We start from the raw sequence: 26,476 nt of genomic DNA, 5'->3' as shown, positions 1-26,476 counted from the left end.
AAAAATAGTCGCCTTCTAAATTTGCTTACTTATCATCACACAAAACACTGCGTCGAAAATAATACTGCTTATAAAATATTGTATCTTAAAGAAAAAGGACTCCACTGTACTGGTAGTAAAACAAATTTAGATCATTGCTAAAAAAGTACAGAGATTTGCCTCTTAAGAGTTTGTTACATTAACTCACAAAATACTGCTCGAAAAATGAGCAGTATTTTGTTATTTTAAGTTAAATTACAACTACAAAATATTATATATATATATATATATATATATATATATATATATATATATATATATATATATATATATATATATATATATATATATATATATATATATATATATATATAAAGGATTTCCTTGTGTTGGTAGTAAAATAAAATATGATCTACATAAAAGTACAAAAATGTTCGCTTTCTAAATTTGCTTACTTATCATCATACAAAATATTGCTTCGAAAATAAGGAGCACTTCGTTACTTGAGATAAAATTACTTCAAAATATTATATTCAAACTGAGTAGCGTTTCTTTGTACTAGAAAAATAATGTGGGATCTACGTAAAAAGACCAAAAATTTTTGTTTCCCTAAATTTGTTTATCCTATTTGTTATATCATATTACAAAATATTGCTCTAAAAGATGTTTTGTTGTTTTTAATAAAATAACAACAAAATGTTATGTCAGAAAAAGTATGGTTTTCTTTGTAAGAATTGCAAAATAATGTAACATATATGCAAAACGTTTGCCTCTTGATCTGCAACTTGAATACTTATTATACTATTTTACAGAAAACTTTACCTTAAAAGAGCTTTGAAATATGAGGACTTTTACGAAAAATTAAAATTATTATTAAATAAGAGAAATCATTTTAAAATTATTATTAAAAAAAAAAGAAGAAAAACATTAAAGAATTCTGTCCGTTGATAGAATTGTTCACTCAAAAGATTTTATTTTATGGTACAAATTCAAGTTGGATATTTTATAGAAGTATTTGTAAATTATAAAATCGGAATTACGGTGGAAAAACTAAGTGGAGATAGATGTTTTCGTGAAATTTTGAGTCATAGTTTACAAGGGTAGTGGAAAAAAATTTAAGTGATGAAAAAAAAAAAAAATCGCATTTTACAGTGAAAGATCCTATTTTGTTGTTTTTAACTCCTTAATGGTAGAATAATTTTGAAGAAAACGTTAAAAACGTTTTAAATTATGTAAAATTGAATTACAAATCTCAACATGTTTCATTAAATAGAACGCAAAAGTAAATATATATATATATATATATATATATATATATATATATATATATATATATATATATATATATATATATATACACACACAATCTGAATTGTATGATAAAGTCTAAATTAAGAATTAAAAAATATTAAAAATGGTTTGAAAATTAAAAGAGTTATAATCAAACTCACTGTTTTAAGAGTAATTGTTTTGAGGAAACGAAATTTCTATGAAAATGAAATATGCATACTGTCGAATAACGTTTAAATAACAGAAAATTTGACTTTTCAAAAATTTCCCTCAAGTATTTTCAGATAAACATTTAAACCACACGAGATTTGTTTTGTTTTGTTCATTTACGTCGCACTAAAGCTGCACAATGGGCTATTGGCGACGGTCTGGGACACATCCCTGAGGATGATCCGAAGACATGCCATCACAATTTTGATCCTCCGCAGAGGGGATGGCACCCCCGCTTCGGTAGCCCGACGACCTGCACGCGAAGTCGAGCACTTTACGGTAGAACAGTTTAACGAGGACCAATACCGCACACCCTCGGTCCCTACGCAGACTGATCCAAGTGGTCACCCACCCGCACACTGACCGCAGCCAGTGATGCTTGACTTCGGTGATCTGCTGGGAACCGGGTCTTAACGATCAGTCCACTGCGGGACAAACCACACGAGATAAATAAACCATTTATACATGAAGAAACAAGCATAGAAATAATAAAAATGAACGTGACACACTTCATCCAACATGTATTATTAAGTTCGATTTTTGTTGAATAATAATTATAAACAAGAATAAAATTAAAATATTAAGGATTTACAGATCAGAATACAGCTTTCTTATCTTGGAAAATAAGATATAACGAATCTTGAAAAATTTTCAGAAAAATAAGATCTATGGTAAGAATAATATATATGCTAAAAACTTACGAATTAAAGCCTACTTCATTTTTCAAGTCTCTCTATTCAACAAACCTTTCAGTTTCTATAATTATTGAAGTCGTATTAGGCACTATCTATTTATTTACATGCATAATGCATTTGCCGACTTACATTCTCAATATATGCAACTTCTGAATAGTCCTTTCACCAAAAGTTGTGAAGGTAGAGGGTTCAAATCCCACAGTAAAGTAACTTATTTATTAGTACACTTCTTTGTGTTACCCTTCTCACATTCGTGCTATATGCTCCTTTCTTTGAGGAGGGTTCATAAGCAGTAATTATAAAATGCTTATTACAAAACTCGGTAGCCAGGATAGCCTGGTTGGCAGGACACTAAACTCACGTTCGTGAGAACGGGAATTCGAATCCAGCTGGTTTCCCGTGTAGTAAATGTTGACAGGTACACGTTAAATCCGTCAAGTTACTAAATCCTCCATGTTCCCATAACAAATTATGCCTCTGGGGGTACTAAAATGAAGATAGATAGTTATCTGGTTCAGGTCAAAATTACGATCTGTCGATGAATGAATGGATCCGTCTTATAAACGGGTGTGGCAGAAGTCGAATTCTTGGCCATAAATGGCACCCCCTGCTTTAATGGCCTTGCTTTGTTTAACGACGACAACAACAAAACTAGGTTTATAAAATAAACCCTAACCAAATTGAAAAACAAGTTTCAAAAGTTAGAGTAGAACAGTAACAGCACAAAAATACATCCAGAAAAATGCATTCGAACCTGCCTCCACACTTCGAAGTGTTTGGCGAAAAGGCAATACCCCTTGACCACAAAGGCCCACAGTTCTAATGGGGAATTGACAATGGTATGAGATACATCTGCCGTTGCGATTCAAAAAAATTGAGGATGATGATGGTCGAAAGACACGGAGGTAGGAGACAAAATGTCACTGAAGAAGCGTAGTGCTCAAGTGATGTGGGTCGAATTGTAGCATTAAATAATTGCTAGAAACTCGGTCTGAAGTGGACTGATTGTAAAGACTCGGTCCCTAGTAGATGGTAGGTACGTATTTTATTTACGTAGCACTATTGGCGACGGTCAGGGAAACATGCCTGAGGATGATCCGAAGACATGCAATTATAATTTTGATCCTCTGCAGAGGAGATGGCTTCTCCGCTTTGGTAGCCCGACGATCTACGAGCGAAGTCGAGCACTATACGGTAGAACAGTTTTAAGAGAACCTTTACCGCTCACCCTCGGTCCCTATGAAGGCTGATCAAAGTGGTCACCCACTCGTTTACTGACCGCAGTCAGTGATACTTGGCTTCGGTGTTCTACTGGGAACCGTGTCTTTACAATCATTCCACTGCGCGACGGTTCCCAGTAGAACACTGCAGTCAAGTAGCTGTCAGTGAGTGGGTGGACGACTTATTTGTGTGAAGGGACAGAGGGTGAGCGATATCGAACCTCATTAAACTTTTCTACCGTAAAAAGCTGCAACTTCGCACGCAGTTCGTCGGGGTATTGAAGCAGGGGAGCCTCCCCCTCTGCAGAGGATCAAAATTGTGATGGTTTGTCTTCGGATCATTCTCAGGGATGGTTCTAAGACCGTCACCATTAGCCCATTCAACAACTCTAGCTCGACGTAAACGTAAATTAAGCACTGCTACTAATTTATGAGTAATTTGGAGTAGCTACGCCTGAGGGCACAGTTACACAGTGATCACGCAGACAGGTTAAACCGATCTACGTTTATTATATATTTTTTTCTATAGCGATTTTTAAATTGAAAACAGTGAGTAAAAAATATACATCTGAAACTGAAAATAGTTGATAATTCATATGTAGTTAAAGCAGATATCGAGCCCGCAATTTTCACACACAGTGTGTGAGGTAAGATTAAAATGTATGCAAATAAGAAATATGTAAATAGAAATAATAATAATAATAAAAAATCAAATAACATTAATCAAAAAGTAGCTAATGCCTGGTCGATCAGTTCACCTGGTAAGTAGAAAACAAGCGCAACAATTGCTATTTCAAATAAAATAAAAATGTTTACAGATGGGCTTAGATATATTTCTTAATTTAATCTAAGAGCTTATATGCAAAACCATTACATCAAGAATCTTACTTTATCTACGAATATTACTGGAAAACGTCTAAAATAAATACAGAATACCCCAGTTCAAGCCTATACTCTCGGACAAGGCGTGTTGTTTTAACAAAAAAAAAATTCCTTTTAGAATTTTTTTAGGTATATAACATTATTCTGAATCAACTTAAAATTGAATTTTTAATCTATCAATAATTTATAGTAAAGAAGGGACTGCTAAATACATTCCTAGGAAAATGAGTATCATTATTTAGTCCCATGACTTAGTCAGCTTATAAAAAAAATTATGAAATTAAGAGACAAAATTAATGAATATTTATCTGAGGAGAAAAAAAACAAAAACGCTATCAAAATATCAAATTACTATTGAGGAAGGGGAAATAAAAAATAAAGCCAGATGGTTTGCTTGATGAAATTCAAAGATGTTAGTGATTTTTTTACCCATTTACAATTTCTTCTGGAATCAAATAGGATTTAATAATTTTTTTTAACAATTGTTATCATTAGATTAATAATATCATAAAATGCTGCAATCTAATCTACAAACATAATCCTACAAGCAACAATGATTTTAAACAATACTAATTAAATTTATTTTCAAATTTTCAACAAAAAAATTCAACATGAAACTATTAATTTTGACATAAATATTCTCTCCTGCAGTCTATCTTTATAATGGTATCATACATTTGTATATTATTGGTACGTATTTCTAAAAATATTATTCAAAAATAAGTGTTTACTTTGGTGAAATAACTTCACAAAATGTAATGATATAGCGAGCAATTAAAAAATTGACAAAACAAATTGCACAATTCTAAATAAAAAAAAATTTCAGGTAGATAATATTTTATCGTGTTCATCTTCAATATACCTTAAACTTTGCTAATGAGTGGCAATTTCTTCTAAAATCAAGCAGTCATAAGTAATTAAATTGGTGAAAAAATAACCTGAATTAGATAAATTTTTGAACTGAATTTATAAAGATTATCACTGAATTTTAAGAGTGATTTTAATGTAGCACCTTAAATTTTTTAGACAAAAATATTTTCTATTTGAACTTTACTCAGAAATTTAATCTTCAAGCTTCTGGCATAGGAATGGCAAGTACAGTGGAAAAAATCATCCCAGGAGAAATAAACTTCTTTCATGCATTATTTTATCAAGTATAAGCATTGTTTAAATAATGATAAAAACAATAAAACATCTATCTTAGAACAACTTAACAGTAGTTAGATTTAGGTTAACAATATCTCATTATAAACATAATTTTGCTTGCAACAATGCATTTAAAAAATAATTATTTAATTAATTATTCAATTTCTTTATAAAATATGTACTGGTTATCTGCTACATTTTAGATTTTCAAATACATGACTTTTCATGATTAATTCCAAGAATTTTTCATGACTTAATGAAGTTACTATTTTCTTCGACAAAAACACAACAATAAATTTAAAAAAGCATTATAATAACATTCATTGAAATGACAGGTATAACCAAAACTGTTATACTCTGAATCTTCATATTTATAGATTTTAAATTTAAAAAAACAGAGTAAAGAAAGAGTTGAAGCAATAAAACAGCTGAAAAAAATACATAAGCAAATAATTTTTTTAAATCTTTTTTCTGCAGAATTACATTCTAAAGATACTTTTCTTGTTCATCGGAAAGGAAAGAAATATTCCTGATTTTTCTGTTCTCATTTCGAAATAAAAAAATTTGCCATTGACTGGCTTGCTTCAGCTAAAATTTTAAATTGATAAAAAATAATAATAATAATAATAACAAAAATTCTGAAATCACAGAAGTTTAAAAGACAATTCTCTTTAGAAATGTTTTTTCTTTCATTTTTTGAAAGAACACCATAATTTTTAAAGAGCACGATAAAAACATTTTATATTTTAATCAAATATGACTGGGAGTGGGGATTTTGTTACAAATTCAGATGTTCGGAACAACATGAAATTGGGGGGGGGGGGCATTCAATTTTAAAAATAAGATTTTTCAGCGACCTAAATCCATGACTTTTCATGATTTTTTTTAAAAAAATAGTTAAAATCATGACAAATTTTGTTTAACACTGAAATTCATGACTTTCCAGGTGCGCGAATACCCTGTATGTAATCTAGAAGTTGACATTTTAAGATAAATATTTTGTATTTATGTTCATTTTAAAAAGATCACCTTGTTTTAAAGTTGCTATTTCTAAGAATAGCAATTAAACTAAACAATTGATATGCATAACCACCTTCAATACATTAACTGCCAGCCAAGTACAGGTAATTATAATTGTTTTATCATTAAAATGTAATCTATAAAGATAAAATTAGTTATATTTTTTTTAATTTAGCAACAATTTAAACTTTTAAGATTAACAATAAGTTTATTTCAAAAACAATGCATTATTGTTGGAAAAAAATTTCAAATTTTGTGCAAAAATAGTTGGATGATAGTAAACATCTTGTTTCCACTTGATCTCTCTAATTGACTCAAACTGTTGATAAGAATTTCATCACACATTGGAGGGGATTGGCACCAAAAGTGTTAAAACAAAACTTTGAATTAAGTATTTAAGTAGTCAATTTGGCAATGGCTGTCCAAAACATTGTTTACTTTGGATAAAAAATTTCTTTATATTCAGTGGCATAAGGGACACTTAAAAAATATTATAAAAGCTTTTCCATAAATAAAAACTTTCAAATCTTAAAACACAGAAAGCTATAATCAAAAGAGTTGCCCGAATTAGGTTAATAATGACTGCCTACAAGTATATTGCTGTGAGCAATAATGCAAGAAAAAATTATTTAAATTTAGCAATTAATTTTTTAAAAACAAACTAACAATGCAAAACTTTTAATTCAGAGATTATTTTCTACTAGTATCAATCTTTATTATAAAAATGAACAATGAAAAAGCATATTAAAAAAATATGCACTTCCAAAATTTAAATTTTTTTATTTTATCTACTTGTGTCTATCTTCAAAATAATAACTTACATTCAGTTTCAAAGTAGTAAAGTATTCAAAAATGGCAGTCAAATATAAAACCAATATTAATATATATTATTTAATTCCTTTACCATTTCCTTTCAGTTATATTGGCTCCATACATTGTATTTTAATGTTTTTGGCAGTCCACTATTCTACTTCATAAATTGATCTCAGAAAAATTTCAATTCAGTGTTCATACAGCATTAGTTCAAGAGAGCCCTAAAGAACCATGGGCTAAAGCTGTCATTATTCATATTGTGAGACAGACTCAACCACTAAACACTTAATAGAATGCCATATTTACATAGAAACTAAACCAGTACTATAACTAAACCAGTAAGAAACTTTTAATTATAAATAAAACATAAATGGGTGAGTTTAAAAAAGCTATTTGTTTTTAAATGTAAAGCAATCTGTGAATTATTAACACATTTTCACAAATGAAAAGAAATTTATTTCCTTATTATTTACAAAAAAGAAGTAATGGATAATTTATGACTCAAAAATGCTCAGTATAAAAGATGGTTCTTCAAAACAAATACTTCATGCAATCAACCTGAAAATAATAATTATTTATCAAGAATTATCATGACATAATAAATGCAACTTTATATATGAAACGTCCTGATCAGAGAGCATATAAGAACAGAAAGTTTAAAAGATCATTCAAGCACTTAAGAGTCATACGATTTGTATTCACTTTATTAACAGTAGAAAGACTGATCAACCTTCCCAGGTTGCTTGTGTGCATATCAAATAGGCATCCAAAATCTTAAAATATAATTCTAACTATTTTAATAAATATATTTCAGGTTAAGTCATCAAAATTCTATAGCATTTTATTCAATTTGATTAATGAAAATATTTTATTAAATGGAACACTGACTTTTCAATTTATACATTATTTTCTCAGACTGTCTCCTTTTCTCTGTAAATAATAATTTAAAATATGTTGAAATACTCCTTTTTTTATGAAACTGGGGTATCTTATACCTATTAAAAGACTTCCTTATACCCAAATCTACCTGGGGTTAGAGGGTACCTACCAAAATACCATTGGGCTACTCTGGTTCCTGCCATCATTCTAGGTATAAATGTTCTATTTATATGTACGCTCTCTTAAGACTAATACCTGAATGATTAACTAGACATTTAATTGGATCAAATTATGAAAAACTCAGAAATAATTAATACTCTCAGTAAATTATTTTTCGAATCACAGAGCAATAAAAAACGAGAGGGGCTAAAATGGCCCTTTTTCAAAAACAAATGTAAATTTATCATAAGTCTTATTTCTGTTCTATTTTGAAAGCAAGTTCCATACTTCCATAAAAATGAATACAACAAATTAAGCTTCAAATTAAACATTTTAACAAAGCATACAAAAATGAAACAAAAGGAAGATAATTAGTAAAGCTGATTTATTAGTATAGTCAATAAACTTGTGAATTTACAGTTAAATTTTACCATTCGAAAGTAGTCATGAAACTTTGATGTAAAACGAGTACAGATTGACCTTTCTGAATCCTTTTATAATTATTAAATTTTAAACATGCTTTTAATGGATGCTACTTAATTCATACGAAAAGCACTTGTTTAATGAGTCAGAAAATCTTCTCCTATATTTTTAAAAAGAAATAAAAAGTTTTGCACAATTTTTTTTATAATCCTTAACATTGGGTGCATTGATCAACACATTAAGTTGTAAAAGCTTGAATGAATTGATAAGAAAAGTAAAATAAAAATAGTGATATATTTAAAACATAAATTGTAGGGACACAAATATATATCTATATTTTGCCCTAAAAAAAGTAAGCAAATATTTTGATAAAAAAAATTGCTAGAAAAAAGGAAAGAAATAAAAATTAACTATTTCATCAAAATAATTAAAATTTGAGTTCTTTTTCACTTTCACTAACAGACAGAAAATATATAAATAAAAAAAACTAATGAATTCTGTATATAAGTCAGCATTGAATAATCTATTAACTTACATTTTCAAAAACACTTCATTTTCCATTCGTTGGAGCATCTGTATCCATTTCCTCCTCATCATCTATGGGATGAAAAAAAGTGTGAATAAATAATATAAAATATAACAGACACAAACAAAACAATTCAGTGTTTTAAAGGGGCATTAGAATTTCATCCAGAAGACTGGAAAAAATTGGAAGGAACTAGAAAAAATGGAAGAAACAGGACGAAATGGAAGAAATTAAAAAAGACCAATACAAATGTTTAGAAGTAATATAAGATTTGCTTAAATTGAAATAAATTAAATTAAATATAGTAACAGAAAGCTAATAGCTTCTTCGCATCTATAAAAAACAAAACTATTCTTATACATAATTTTAAAAATTTATACATCATATTATTTAAGAATCATTTTGAGTATTCATACTTAACAGTATTTAAGTAAAAAATTAGTATGCTATTTGTTAATTTAGTAGTATAAATATAATTTGATCACATTATTTTAACAGATTTTTCATAGTTAAAAAAATTTATACTTATTTACATAAAATATTGCAAAATTATAGTTATTTTAATTTCTTAAAAAAAACATTAAATTAATATTTTTACAATTGTTGCTTTTCTTGTTTCCACCTACTTAAAAAATGACATATTAAATAGCTTGAAAATTAATACTATTATTTAAACTAGATTGAAAAACTCTTTTAATATTAGATATTTCTTTTTGGAAAAATTTCTTTCATTTTCCCCACTTGTGATGGAAAAAAAACTATTTATTCCGGCAGTTTTGTTTGCTGTGGGAGAAACTTGCCATCTCTGCTTTGAAATGGTATATGACAAGCTTATAGAAAATTAAAACTAAAAGATAAAAACTTAACATATACTAATCATTACATAATTCAATTAGTTGAAAAATTGGTTGCAAGAGCAACCACACACTGGAAGTAATGCTAAGCGAAATACTAATAAATATTTTTTTTATTTTATAGAAATTTTAATTAGTGCAAAGCAGGGTTGGAAATGAATCACAAAAGTCAATTTAAACTTTAATTATATACAGTGATCATAATTTATTATTACCATTATAATCATGATCACAAACAAATATAAGGAATGGATTACTAGCAAACAAGGGCTACACTTGCAATTTCTCTGAATAAAATATTAAAAGATTTCTAATAAGAGATGACTCAAATCACAGCATATAATTATCTTTTATATTGAAAGAAGTAAAGTACAAACATTGCTAAATAAACAATTTAGACATCACAATGACAAGTAATTGATAGTTTGTAATTCTTACGTACAATATTACATACAATTGTCCAAGTCAACTTAATTTAAGTTAATATGTTATTTAAATTAAGATGTTATTACGACAAGCGAATTTCTGATCATGCATTTAAATAATCATTTTTTTATACAATTTATTTGAGCATATTTCATCACCAATATTATTTATTTTTTTGCTGGTTTCTTGGCAATAGTTTTGCATTTGTACATTGTATTTAGAAATTCGATATTTTAATATAATATTATTGCAACATGAAAAATTCGAAAAGTGGAGAGATTTTTTTAAATTGCTCACAGCTAGCAATTTATGTGGCTTTAAAGTTTTTGTAACTTTTTTTGTGCAAAAAACGAAAAAGAAAAGTTTTTATCTTACATTTTTAAAACCTCTATTAATTCAAGAAATAGAAATACAAAAAGTATAGTAACAAATAAACATTTAAACTTATTTCGTATTACTATAATGATTTTGCTTTTTGTTTAAAACAAATAATTTCTTTAATTAAAATATTTAATTCAAATTTATATTACTCATTAAAATACACGCATTTCTTTGTTACATTTTCATTCTGTGAACGTCAAAGTTTTTTTTGTTGGTTAGAATACATATTTTATATTTCTTATTCCCCACATATAGATATGAACTTTTTTTTGATAAATCAATTAATGATAAAAAGGGAAAAAAAGCATAAGTTTTGGAAATTTTGAGTGAATTCTAACAACAGACATGAAAGTGGACAAAAATAAAAAAAAGATAAACTTTTACAACACAGTCACTGAGAGGAGGGGGGGGAGGAGTGTTCTACATAATACTGTGATATCGACGAGATATATAAAAGCAACATTTAACTTTGCTGGGAGATTTTCTTGTATTTAAAGTGGCAGAAGCATTTACACAGTGAAATTGAAATTTTTCTTAAATAAAATGTTTAAATTTTGACCACTACTATAAAATTAAGCAATTTGGGAAGTCGCGGCTAATCCAGTCAATCTTTTAAAATTAAAACAGTTGCCACCTCAATATCTTCTGATAGATTGTTACTAACAATTCAAGTCACTTTGACTGTTTTAATTAACCAATCAAACCTGAATTTACTTTTTTTCAATAGCATTAATCGTATGCACTTTGTGTTCGCCTTTCAAATTGACTACCATCGTTAAAATACATTCATCTTTCTCATAGCTGTCAACTTGTCAAAAACAAAAATAGGAACACAAAGCCTGATAAGCCAATTAGGTGTAATTATGAACAAAAACATAAAAATATCGAAATATCCATACATTTATTAACAATACACTTTTCAAATTTAACATAATTTTTTTGAGCTAACAGTTTTAATTAAGTTACTAACTAATGAAGAATATCACATCTTTATAGTAACTAATTCAACAAAAAACTTACTTCTTTCAAGCATCATGATATTGGTTTTAAAAATCATGTGAATATGCATTGCAATTTTAAAATTTTGCAAATATGAATCCCAATATTGGATTTTAAATTACGTGAATGGGAATTTTCAATCGATTTTTAAATCACGTAAAAACGAATTGCAACATGTAACTTTTAAATCAGTTAAATACGAAAATCGATGACTGATATAAAAATCATCTGAATAAGAATCGCGACTTTAGCAGATTTCCGCTCAGCTCCTAATATTTAAAATTCTGAAAACCAGCAAAACAAAATAAATTAAATATCGGCTGTCGAAACAAAACTGCTTAGAAGTCCTTCCCACTCTATGGCGGAAGTCACAATTGTCAAGACAATGACACACCTGCCGTAGCACCACCCATTTTCGTCTGAAGATCATTTTTTCAGGAGGCTACTGCAGGGAGAAAAAAGTTCGTTCCAAGCCAGACTATAGTTCAGGCTGCTTAGGTTTTACTAATTGGATTCCCCAAAAATTTAAGTTTTTGAAACATGGTCGAAAATTTTAAAAATCTAGTGAAAAAAAAACGGATTTCTGCTTTTTTGCAGAAGTTTTTCATCCCTGTAACAATTAAAAGTACTTTGTTTTCTGCAAATACGCTACTAAGTTTACTGATAAAAAAAAAAAATTAATCTTTTAAACACTAATGTTTGCAAAAAAGTTATCATTTGCCACCAACATGACTAAATATGTGTGCAGCCCTTCGCTAGTCAAACTGCTATGGAAGTGGCCCTTCACTCAAAAAGGTTGAGCACTACTTTAGTTCAAAATGATGATTCGTGAAACACAATACATGGCTGACAGCATCTAATCAAATTATTACCTCATTACTTGGTAATAATTTGATTACATGCTGTCAGTAAATAAAAGAAAAAGCGATCTTAAGTAGCGGAATTACTAATAATTGAATTGAAAATGTGATTCAATGAATTTTCAAATCATAAATGCATATTTTGTAAAATACATACAAAACAAATTTCAAGCACTTAAAAAAAAAAAAAACTAGTCTTGTTCTATTAAAAAAAAATTATAAATAAAAAATCGAATTCACATGCAATGTTTTTGCAATAGGCAATACATGTGGTCTTGTTTTCACAATTATCTTTTCCAGCTTTATTGAAATGTAGTCTATGTCCTGACATACACATTAGTTCAAAATGTTAATAATTAAATTTGACATTTAAGATAAGCATCATATGAATTTTGGTAAGAAATTAATATGACACAAGATTATAAAACTTACGTTGTCTAGAAGAAATGGAATCTTTTCTTGGTATTTGTCCAGTTTTCAGCATTTGTTTCAATCTTTCTACTTCTTCCAGAGTTGTGGCATTCTTAATTGCTTCCTGAAGAAATAAAATGACAATTCAATTTATTTGTAATCCAACACAAATATTTCAGATGATTTAATTTAATTCACATCTTTACAAACATAATCAGTAAACTTACAATCAACCCTGGAAACTGAATGACTAAAATTTTAATAGTTTAATTTATTAAATTTTTTTAAATGAATTAAGCAGATTAAACTGCACATTTTGTTTTGCCTATTAAATTATAGATGATTAATCATTTAATAGATATTTAATATTAAATCCTTAAAGAAAAATATAAATAAATTTATACAAAAATATTGATACTCTTAATTCAATAGATAACACTTAATATTATGCAATCTAAACACTTTTCCTTAAAAATCAATAATTTGAAAACTGGTATTTTTAATTTAATCTAGTGAATAATCAGTGAAAATTATATACAAGAAAAAAAATGCTATAAATTATGTAACCATTCAGTGAGAATACAGTTCAAGTTACAAGCTTTATATTTTCATGAAGAGAAAAGTGTTTTAAACAGCTGATTGGTTTCAGTCGTTATATGTATGTGCAAGAATGCAACATTTAAATATTAAAAAATTTAATTATTTTGGAAATATAAATCTTAAAAGTAATTTAAAAAAAACATAACTATAATTGCTAAATAAATAAATAAATTTTTTAAAATGAAGTATTAATTTTTTTATGAATGCTGAGAATTTTTTATGTGTACTAGGATCTTGAATGAATTGACTCCTATTTTTGGCTATAACAGAGATTAAAAAAAGAAGCCAACAAAAAATTTTAGCTAATTGAAATAAATAAATGCATTTTTTAAATGTTTTGACAGATTACAAAAACAAATAAGATGCAGTCTGATATTAATTTGAACTAAGAACTTTTTGTAAGCTAAAATAATCAAAATTGCATTAAAAAAAAATACTTACTCTTATAGCTTCTATATCAGCAGCAGTTGGACCACTAGGTTTGGATGTTGATGCAGCATTAGGCAAATCTCCACCAGGAACAAATGTTTTAGCTCTTTTTCCAATTTCTTTTTCCAGTTTTTTTCCCTTTTTACCCTTAAATAATTTGGCAGATTCCTCTCTCTCCTGTAATTAAATATATATCTTAAAAACAAAGACAATAATAAAATTGCTGAAACATAAAAAACTTCTAGTTTTTGTGAGAAATAACAAACTTACTTCAAATACTAAATTAGTGTGAATATTATCTTTAAAAAAAAAAAAAAAAAAAAAAACTTGGTAACAGCAAGGTCATGCATTAACTAAAATTTGACATATTGTAGATTTCAAAAATAAAAATCTTAAAATGGTTAGTGAGCATTGGTAAACATATTAAGTTCAAGTGCTCGTTAAGTTTGTTATTTTTCACACAAACTAGGCAGCATAAAGGTCAGAAATAAAATTACAAAAAAAAAAAAAAAAAAAAAAATGAAATATAGTAAAGTTACAAAAAAAAATCCATCTCAATTTTATAAATCTATTGTAGATTGCCAAACAAGATAGATTGTCTGACCTATAAATCCAACATTTGTATCTAAAGAAGATCACAAAAATCAAAATCATAAAATACCTAATAGTTGTAGTGCAGTAAATATTACCAGCAAATAGCATTATTACTATTTGAAAGTGTCGCTCATTGAATAGAAATTTTAAAATTCAAATTTTTAGGAGAATTAAAAAGAAAACAAAAATACTGTAATTTTGCAGGGATATACCACCCTGGGATAGACGCTGTATCTGTAAAATTTGACTAAAAAGGAAAAGCTTTTCTTCAGAAAGGCCACACCGTTGAATACACCAGACATAAATTTACGGTGTGATCAATCGAGGAGTTAACACTTCTGTTTTATATAACAAGTTATATATAAAATAAATTATTAAACATTTAAAAATCATTAAAATGATTATTAGATATACAATAAAATAATATATACTTAAAATCAAAAATGATGTATTTAGATAATATTTATAACTTAACTTTTCAAATGAAAGCAAAATTGTACTGTGTACAATTATGCGCAATTGCACATGTACAGAAATTAAACTGTTAACGCATATAAAAAATAAAACTGTTCACGCATTTCTCTTTTATCCACGTTCTCATAAGTTGCATTATTTTATTAAAAAATCTCTAAATTTCAAAATTGTACATTACCGAGTCTAGGAAATATACGATAAAAATACAAGTAAAAATAAGGAAGTTAATCTTCAGCTAAAAGTAGGAATAAACTTGACCTTCAAGATCGATCATTTAATCATTTCACCCCACTCATTTGTTTAAGAGAATGACTTGTATATTTTACTTTCACTTTTTTCCCATACCTACAGCAGAAGAAAGGGGGTGGGGGAATCGTACTCTGTTGCTCCTCGTAAGAAAGTATTCGCTAGGTGATTGCGGGAAGGGAACTCACAAATGGCTTCTTTGGTTGAAAGGGAGAACATCTGTTGTGCTATTGTTAAATTCTTGGTGACTGTTTTCACCCACACTGTTAATTCTTCAAATTATTACTGATCGTAAATTATAAAAATAGATCATTGCAAACAATAAAATGTAATAAGGAAATTTTGGGGAATCAATTCAACAAAATATAATTTTCAAGCTCAAGTAGTAATAAAAGAACAAACATCGGATAGGTCGCCCCATTAGATACGACGAACATACCACAAGTTTATTTTTAAATAATAAATGCCACAGCGCATCTCCTCGAAATTGCGGTAACTAATTTTTATTAATATTTTTGCAAAGATGCTGATAAATAGTAGTAAAAATTACATTCATTAATCCCTGATTTATGTTTGAGATTACAAAATCTCTATTTGTATGTACTGAAGCTGTATAAAAATTGGAACAAAAAAGCATAATCTTTAATATATAAATAATTGTTTTATACCCGCAGACGAATTTTTCGGAAATCCAGGAGTCTAAGCTGAGGTAACTTGTGAATCACATACAGTCGATAATGTCTCTTAGAAGCTACTGGGTTTTTTAATAAACTGAAAATAATAAAAAAATATGAATCAAAAGCATATGAAAACAGGATTCAGTAATTAAAAAAACCTAATTAACTAGATATATAAAAATCATACGAACCTCAAAGTTGTAAGTGTCTTAACTGTTGACAATGGATCAATGTCACCAAGTTCTTGAATGTGATTATTAGTTAATACGATAGATTCTAAATTAGGAAGGCATTCTTGCAAATTCTCACCAAATCGACTACAAAGTAAATAAAAGATATAGTTTTAGAAATTTTTCCCCAAACCAACTAACATGAAATAAATTTTCTATTTTCCATTAAAAAGGAAATAATTTCATCAACAGTAGTATAGCAATGGTCTATGAAAATGAAAACTTAAAATTATACAAAAATAAAGTGCATGCACACAAGCATGGTGTGATCTTGGTCAACTAGCAAGGAGTAAATTATCAATTGCTAATTACAGAAAACAAAGGAACAAAAATTGCTAGTAATCCCTTAAGGGAGAGCTAGAGAATTAATACTCAATTTGTATAAATTCATGTGGTTTTTTAATCATTATTTCGACAATTTCAGCATGGGTTTCCGAGATCCGATATTATTACGACAAAAAAAAAAAAAAACTCGTTGATTACTCGAAAACATTACTCGTTGATGCACTCGATTCACAATGATCCTATCATGAATTAACACTGCTTTATTTTTTTAAATCTTGTATGCTTTTGTCTCTATTTACTATATTATTCATTAGGTTGTTTCTATGCGGCTTTTTACATTCCGATTTGTAACTCAGACTCTATTTGTGTAAGAGAGTTCAATTCTTTTGTTTTGCCCTTTAAAACTATATTTTTCAAAATGATGCAAAATTTTGTGCACCTTATACATCAAATTTTTTTTTTAACCATTATTAAATAAAATAACTAATAATAAAATTATCATAAAAATTTGAATAGTTTTTATTCGATTCTTTAAAGAAATGTTGCAAATTCTATAAATTATTGTTTCATACAAGAAAAAAAAAGGAGAAATATTTGTTTTAAATTTTAAGATAATATGAGAAGTCAAAAGCCCTCAGATTTTTTAAGACAGTTTAAGATAATAAATTATAAAAAATATAATAACATTAATATAATGTATTTTCTTCATAATTTCATAGAATTCTGAGTTAAGACCTAAAAAAGATTATTTAGCTAAAATTTAAAAAAGTGGTCTTATTGTTTGCTTTTCATGGAATTGACCATATGTAATCCTTACAATTAATTAAAAAGCTGCAGGTAATGTATTGATAAGTTCACTTCGTTTAAAAGAGCATTTTTAGTGAAAATTTTAAAAACATGTGAAGTACCTATCTGAAAACAATTTTATGGAACACTTAGATTTTATAAATAGCAACTTTGGAAAGAATGTGGTTTATCACTCCATTTGCCGGAAAGCGTTCATTTCAATTAGATGTGATAAGATTCTTTTATTTAAATTGAACTGCAAAAAATTGAAACCTTTCCCATTTTTTCATTCTAAATTTAATCTAGTTTTTAAAAAAAAAAAAAAAGAAGAAGGTTGGAAGAGAAAGAAACAATGATAATTAAATATTAGTAATATTTTAAAAACAAAAATAAAGATAAATATATTTAACTCCATAACATAAACTCACCAAACTCTGTTATTGTTCACAAAGATTGTCTTTAAACGCTTCAACAATGGAAATCCATCCAGCTTTCGGATATCATTATCAGATAAATCAATACAGTCAAATTGATCCTAAAAAGAAAACAATTGAAATTTGCATGAAAAATTTGACTCTTTCTAGGAAATAATAAACCTAGTTCTTTTTTCCATTCAATATTAAGTCACTGTTATCGTAAATCAAAAAAAATAATTTTCCTATCAGCAATGCACAACAGGAATGTGGAGGAGACGCTTCTGAGCTGTTTCGTTTTCAATGTAAATATATGCCTCCATCATATTGAGGTTCTTCAAAGCCAGGAAAGAGGTTCAACCTGTTATATACATACATAACTAGATCAACTTTGTGTATATTTGAGGAAAGGAGAAATCTCTTTGTATGCTTCAGAATGGATTTTTGTTCATATTCAGAGCAAAGATAAGACCAAACATAAACATTTTATACATCCATTTGCATCATCACATAAAGACAAAATGTAAATTTATGTTTCAGCTTCAAGCTTCATTAACAGTTAACTTGGCTACATCTCAAAATGAAGAATTGTATTGTTCATTTAATTTTGTTAATTAATAAAATTTTTAATACAACAAAAAATATTAAAAAATGCATTGCAAAAGTAAAGCAATCGTTCTTTAATTGAATAATGAGCAAAATTAAAATTAAAAATATTTATTTTAAACTTGGAGATGTGTTTTAAAATAAAATATCAGGTTAAAGACAACTATACACTTTAAACTTAAAAATATTATCACCAGAATAATAGGCCAGATTTGCCCAGTGTTGGTCAATGCCTTATTTAGAATTCTCTTGCACTGCAAATAATTTTTGAATTCTGTGTGCCAGTTTCCTTATTAAATAGCAAGGTAATTTGTCTAAACTTTATAATTTAAAAGAAAAAATAGATGCTAATTTAATGTTTTACCACACACACAAATACGTTTATCACCTAGTATTTTTAGGACACTCATTTCAGAGTATTATTCCATGAGCAGGCACTAAAACAAAACATTTTTGAAAATAAAAAACTTTGGGGAAAAAAAAGACTAGCTATACTTTTAAACAAATAGTTTAATTTAACCAAACAATTAATGATGTTCAAAGAATTTGTTAATGACATTGGAGTAAAATTAAAGCTTCATATTCAACAAGTTTTTCCTTTAGAATGTGCATTAAAATCTGCGATGTAGCATGCTCATCATTTAAAACATAACTAGTAAGGAAAAAAATATATCTTTAATAAATTTACTATACTTTTTTTTATACTCTTATTAGTAATTCAAGAAAAAAGTTTAACTTTTTTTATGTTATTGCTTTTATAAATAATAAATTTTTATTATTTATAAAATTATTATTTAAAAATTATTTTTAATCAATTACTTTTTATTCAACTAAAGTTCCTAAGAGCAGAACACTGAAAAACCTTTATTCTATGCTTAAATAAAAATGAATTACAATTGTCATAAAAAATTAATATTTGATCATTCATTCTCATATAATCGTTGCAATGCACACCCTATGATTGAGAAACAGTAAACTTAAATCAAAATAGGATAAATGCCTTATTTAAAAAATTATCTTAAAATAGTTTTGAAAAAATTATTACCAATGTGGCTCCAAGATTTTCTACAATACCAATTTTATAACCTGTGAAAGAAAGTAAATTAAATATAATTATAATGTGAAGTCAATCATTGAGTTAAAAATATATATCATTGAAAGTTTATCTTATAACTACCAAAAACCAACAACCACACCTTAAAGTCAGATAGATATTTCAGTTTAATAATTTTATTTGCCTTCTAACTTTCTTTAATTTAACTGTAAAATATATAAAAAATAAACAGTATTTATTAAACTTATTTTTTTTTCATAAAACACAACATTTAATTTACTAATAAAAAACTATCTCTTTCAAGAAAAAGAAAAAAAAAATTAATATGAACAATGCATATAAGAAAGAAAAAATAAACCAAGATTTGAGTTTCTTTTGCTTACTATTAAGGCCAATTCAAGATTTATATTGATGCCTATTCTTTGCTTCCTTTTTTTTCTCTTTTTTTTTGAAGTACATTTTTTTTCAAAATATATTTTTAATATGAAATTAAAAGAAATATAAAATATTCATCAAAATGTTAGCTATGAGTTTCAAAACATAACAACAAAGAATGCTTCATATTATTTTATATACCAATATTTTCAATAATGTGCAAAATTTGAAAATAAATAATACACATTTCTTTACTAAAAATGTGAATTATTTGAGACAAAAATTAGAAATTTTGATTCACTTTAATTTGGTAGCATTGAGAGTTGCAAAAAATTTAACAGAGCATTTTGAAAAAAAGTTCTAGATTATATTTGAAATTTAAAGTAGATATATGTGTATGAATTTGAAAATTGATGTGAAATATATTTTATTTATGAAATATACAATACATAAAAAGTTTTTCTGCATTAAATGCTCTAATTTATAAATGGCTTCTAAAAAAAAACAAATGCGTACATACTAAACATGATAGATAATTTTTACTTTGGCAGCTATGATCTGCATGCCTTTCGCAGCACTGAAAAGTTAAAATGCAACAAAGCATAGCATACTGAGTTTTGATAACTTTTATTTTTTTAGAAGATACTACACAATAAAAATTTCAATTTTGAAGAATTTTTTATTTCATGAAGGAATGCAAGTTTAGCAAAGTTGCCAATAAAAGGTAATAAAATTAAACTGAATTAGCCCTAGATAAAAGCATTTAACTAAATTAGATAATATATCTATTAGGGGTGCACAACCTTTTTCAGTGAAGGGCCACTTGTGCAGCAGGTTGACTAACAAAGGGCCGCACGCATTTTAAGTCATGTTTGTGGCAAATATCAGGATTTTTACGTAAACATTAAGGTACAAAGAAATAAATTTTTTATCAGTAAACTTAGTAATGTGTTTGTAGAAAATTACTTTAAATTATTGGAATTTGTTCAAAAAATAAAAAACATGCTTTTTTCCAAATTTATTTTTATTAATAATTGATTTATCAAAAAAAAAAAATTATTAATATTATTATATAATTATATATATCCTTATATACATATTGGGGAAGAAAAATATAAATTCTTAATAAAAAAAAAACTGTAATGCTCACAGAATAAAAGTGTTAAAAAAAATACAGATGTATTATAAATATATATAATATAAAAGTTATATAAATTCAGATAAAAATGTTTTTAAAGAAAATTTATAGTTTGAACAAAAACCTGAAATTAAAACAGAACCATTTTAGTACAAAATTAAGATTCCATATTTATTTGGTATTTTACTTGAGATATTAATTCTATTTTTTAAATTTTTAATTGCTTTGAATTACGATGAAATCAGTATGTATGAAGTACATCTATAAGTAATTACTTAAATGCATGATTTAAAATTTGCATATCGTAATAAAAATCAGAATTACTAAAACCTTCGGGTAATGCATAAAAACTGCCGAAAAACAAATTAAAAAATAACTTGGACCTCAGATAAAATCAACAGAAAGAAAGCATGTCCAAAAGTGATAAGTTAAATGTGCCATTTGAAACTCACGTGTCATAATAGCATAGTAGTAAAAATACAGGATTTTTACTACTATGCTACGAAACACATGGAAAAGTATAGCAATAACTGCCTTTAAAAAAATCATTTAAATTTACGATGAAATCAGCAGAAATAAAACATGTCAAAAAGTGATAAATTAAACGTGTGATTTATAATTCACGAGTCATAATATTGTAATAAATGTAGAGGGATTTTAAAAACCACATGAAAATTGCGTTATAACGAAAAGAGAAAAAAAAACACATCAAAACGTCACTTTAATTTATGATGGAATCAGCAACAATAAAGCGAGTCAAAAGCGGTTACTTAAATTCGAAATTTGCGTATCATAATATCAATTTAAAAATATTAAGTTTCTTAAAACCATGCAGAATTTCTTAGCAACAACCATAAAAAAAAGCAATCAAAAAACAAAATAGAATGATAGAATTTTTAAAATTTTTTTACTTTTCAAAAAAAAAATTTTTTTATTGCGTTTAGAACCTCTTGCAGGTTACACATCAACAATTGGCAGACAACAGGTTGTGCATCCCTAACTAAAATAATTAACTTAAAAACAAAACATAAAAAAAATTTAATTTAAAGCAGAACTTTATTTGAAACTGCAATATCAGGCAATGTACATATGTTTACTATGTGTATACCCATTAGTAAGATGTGTCAACCTAAATGTTATCAATTTTAAAGGTTCTTTCTAACTTAATGTTTTATAAATCATAAAAAAAAAACTTTCTTACATTTTAGAGTTAGACAATTGATCTATATGCCAATGCAATAAAAATGAAAAAGAGCAAATCTGAAGTGACATATCAAGTAGTTATAAATACTTACCTGAACACTGCAGTGTCCCTTTCCATTGATGTTTTCCTGAGACCCTGCATGTTATTTTTGAATAGTTACCAATCTTACATTATCTAACCATATCGCTTCTGGGCCCATGGGGAACTCAAACAAAGGTAGACAAGTATAACCTTGACACACTAAAAGCTTTCTTGTTTTTTTTTTAAAAAAATAAAACTTTATCTATTAAACTTAAAAATAGGAATAAAAAATATATTGTACACTAAAACCAACAAATTGAAGAAGCCACTTTAATTTTACTAAAATAACATTCAATGGTGTTTTTTCATCGAATGAGTTAATCTTTCGCCTTTTACTAAAAGAGTAATGCAAAGTCATCTAATTCGAGTAGAAATAAATTTTATATCTAAGAACACATTAATTTATCCATAAAAAATATAATTTATAAAATGAACAGTCATAGTTTTAAATAGCATTTTTAAAAAAATTCCTTATTCTGTCCTTTGTTATCTGTCTTGTCTGCCTTTGTAAATTGAAAATATATTATTGAAACCAAAAAGAAAATTAAAGAAATAAACATTGGTAAATGAGTAGTATACAATTTTTTATCAGATTATTATCAAGATATTAAGAAAAGAAAACTCTTGAAAATTTAACATCCATCTGCACAATTCCAGGATCTAGAAAGAAAACTCTTTCAGTAAAAGTCAAGATGAAAGCTTCTTTACATAAGTAAGGCTGTCAGCAGTAATGGAAAAAAAAAAAACTAAGTATCTTAGAAGATAATACACACGCGTTTTTCATAATAATACAAATATGTCTTTGTTTCTTAGTTTTATACAAAAATAACAATAGAGAAATTATTTTATTGCAAGAGGAATAAATCAACTTTAAGGAGACTTATAAAGTCAAAAAAACGATTTATTCTTTTGAATCTAAGAAAAATAAAATAATTTGAAAATAAAAGTAGTAAAGAATTCAGAAATAGAGTGAATTTATTATATCAGATAAAAAATTAAGATTCATTCAGAGGAGAAAAAGAAAATATCATTTTAATTAATACTAAATTATTAAAAGTTAAACTATGGATTTGTCTCGAGTCCATATTTCTTTTTTACCTAACTGTTGTGGTGTTACTTTTTACAATAATTGGCTAAATGAAATGGAATTTTGCTAACTCAATAATCTGCAGAATGCAATGATATGCTGCTTCATGGACAAAAATTGAATTCAACAGCTAATTTTATGATGGAAAATATGAAAAATATGAAGAAAAAAAAAACTGCATTGCTCACAGAATGAAAACAGGAAAAAATTTAATACATCATTAAGTTTCACATTATTATATTTCAATTGAAGAAAATTTATAAGGTTATATAAAAGCCTAAAATAAAAACATAGCCACTATAGTTCAAAGTAAGATTAAAAAAAACTTACTTGGTAATGTACTTTATTATTTCTTTTTATTGAATTATTAGATTTTTATATAGTAAACGATTTCCTTTTTTTCCAAAAAAAGATCACTTAAGGAACAAAAAATTTAAATCAGAATTGCAAACATTGAGCAGTTTCCCTCCAATTGCGAATTTTTCAGGTTGCAATAATATTTCATTAAGATCAGGGATGTAACAAGTATTTGGCCCTCTTGTCAAAAATTCAGTTGGCTGAATGATCAGCCAAATGCTTGGCAGAGTATTTTTTAGAACAGTATTTTTCCAAGTTTTAAATTTTTTTTAAAATTTGTATATAATGTTTTAATTAATATTACATAACATTACATTTATTTTAAGTACATTAAGTGTTCTTGTTCATAATTATGCCTACTTTTTATTTGATACTATTAGTGATTAAACTATTTTTCAACAATTATCATGTTGATAAGATGTGTTTATCCTAAAATAGCCCACCCCGTGGCGATTTTTTGAAATCTCACTAAGTAAGTTTTTGAAATCATGTTAAACTAGGTTTCCGGAAGATATTTCTTTGAGATTATTTTGAACGTCTCATCACACCACCAAAATTCCTAATCCTGATTGGTTTTTTGATATGTATACCTTAGAAAGTTAGATTCCCTAAGAAAAGAGTTTATTTTTCTGCCATTTATGCTTCTGTTCTCCTGCTGTCACAACCATCGTTATTATTTCATTTTCTAACAGTTATTTCATTTACTACCATTATTATTAAATTTTAAAAAAAATTTGTGCAGTACTGGCTGAATAAAATTTAATTATTTAATTTTTTTTTTTTTAAGTAATCAAAAGGCAACGTTGATCTCAGTAATAACCACCAATTTGGTAAGATTTCAAAAAGTCGCCAGAGGTGGGCTTTTCTAGGATTTTCCGATAAGATAATTATGAACTAAGATCACTACAATGTGATCATAGACACAGGTTTAACAATTATACATTTGAAATAAAATAATAATTTGCTTCCCGATAAGGATATTACTCGATACTATTCAAAAACGAGCTTAAATTAAAACTTAAACGATTAAAACTATCTTCTCTTTGTTTATTCAAGATGTGTTCGAGTATCTTGTGAAAGAGATGAGCATCTATAAAAGGTATAATTTAAAACAAAATGTTTACAAGTAATTGTTTAATTTTGAAACAATTGTAAACTCTGTAATTAAAACGTAACATATTTATTTCATAAATGTTTTTAAATTTTATTTCCTTAACTATAATACTTGTAGAATTTATATGCATACCTCTTAAATCTAGTTGTCTGTCTCGAACTGTATTGATGAACTGAGGACTCATTTGAATTAGTTCCGCTGTAAGTTTCACCATGATTAAATAATCACTTTCTTGAGTGAATAAAATAAATTTATTCTTAAATTTGAATTTAATATACGCAATTTACAAACGGCGCGATCTTCGTCGAAAAAAATAGCAAACAAAACAACAACAGTATTTATATTTTCATTTCAGTTCAATTTCGTTTTCGAAATAATACATTTATATGGATAGTTGACCGTGTAAAACTATGCGCAGATGGCGCTAAAAATGGAAATTCGTGCTAAGACTTCCGATTTACTACTTTCGTCTGATTTTTACGCCTCAGCTTGAAATATAATGCATTGAATTTCCAATATAACGCATTCTTTCAATCTAACTTTCAACGAAACAACAAAAACAGGGATATTTTACTCAAATATGGATGGTGTTTTCTACACTAGGAAGCGCTGCAAGCTCGGGATTGCCTAAATTTCCGGGTTACTGTTTCAGTTGTATTTTAAAGCCATTTGGCATAATTGTGTTTTGAGATTCTTGCAAACAATGCATTTGATTACTTATTACTCATGTTTACAATGCTAACAATACTTGTGTTTACAATACTAAAAGTGTTAACACTAACGTAAGATGGTGCACAGCTTGCAACACGAACAAACTGTAATAAACAAATGGAAAGAGGCCAAATCAAGACTGCTAAAAAAGCGAGTTATTCAAAATCTAGCAACCATGTCACCTTTTTTAATAATAAATAACAAAATAACTAAAACAAATTTTCGCTCCAAAATCCCCAGAATTTCATAATAACATTAATATTTTATGAAATACGGCAGATTTGAGCTCAGAAATTATCTAGTTTATTTCTTTTATTCAAAACAAAATTATCCGTTTGAAAACATCGCCTATCAGAATAACATGTAGTAAGCAGCTGCAAACTTTTTAACCGGAACTAGAGTAGGTCCCAAGCTCGAGATTGTTATTGTTTACATTTCTATTGAAAACACCATCCATAGCCAAATAAGGGATAAAACTCAAAATACGATTTACTTTACAATTTATTAATGCTGTGAGATAATTTTGTTAAATTTGTTTTAGGCTCACGATCTGCTACAATTTTTTAAATTACAGTGAACTCTTATGAATGGTAAATTTACGGGTAAATTTAAGCAAAACTGACAATAATAAAACTTCCTATAACTATAAATTTGTTTTTGGTGTAAAAAATGAATGAAATAAGCTGAATTGTGGATTTTATTGAAATGAAAACAAAATGAACTGCTATAAATGTTTTCTTTAAAAAAAAGGTCTTAGGGAGGGTTCTTTTTAATAGCGAATTCAGTTATTTTATTTTAATGTGAAATACTAATGTAATTTTTTACAAATACTTGAGATTTTC

At 27.1% G+C, this 26,476-nt stretch overlaps 1 protein-coding gene across 1 annotated transcript; it reads right to left on the bottom strand.

Annotated features, from left to right (window-relative positions):
* Positions 1 to 7,688: 7,688 nt before the first annotated feature.
* On the bottom strand, positions 7,689 to 25,147 carry U2A (small nuclear ribonucleoprotein polypeptide A'-like U2A; the record flags this gene model as incomplete). Its single annotated transcript, XM_087160184.1, has 10 exons — positions 7,689 to 7,813; positions 9,252 to 9,313; positions 13,195 to 13,297; positions 14,215 to 14,379; positions 16,185 to 16,287; positions 16,385 to 16,510; positions 17,923 to 18,029; positions 19,559 to 19,599; positions 22,376 to 22,419; positions 25,056 to 25,147. Coding segments are annotated over 9 exons (828 nt in total), but the record flags the coding sequence as incomplete, so codon positions are not given.
* Positions 25,148 to 26,476: the final 1,329 nt, after the last annotated feature.

Source organism: Parasteatoda tepidariorum, chromosome 3 (genome assembly GCF_982258835.1).
Source record: "Parasteatoda tepidariorum strain Cologne lab strain chromosome 3, Ptep-v5.0, whole genome shotgun sequence".
NCBI classification, from domain to species: domain Eukaryota; kingdom Metazoa; phylum Arthropoda; class Arachnida; order Araneae; family Theridiidae; genus Parasteatoda; species Parasteatoda tepidariorum.
This window is presented reverse-complemented; position numbering and strand designations above follow the sequence as displayed.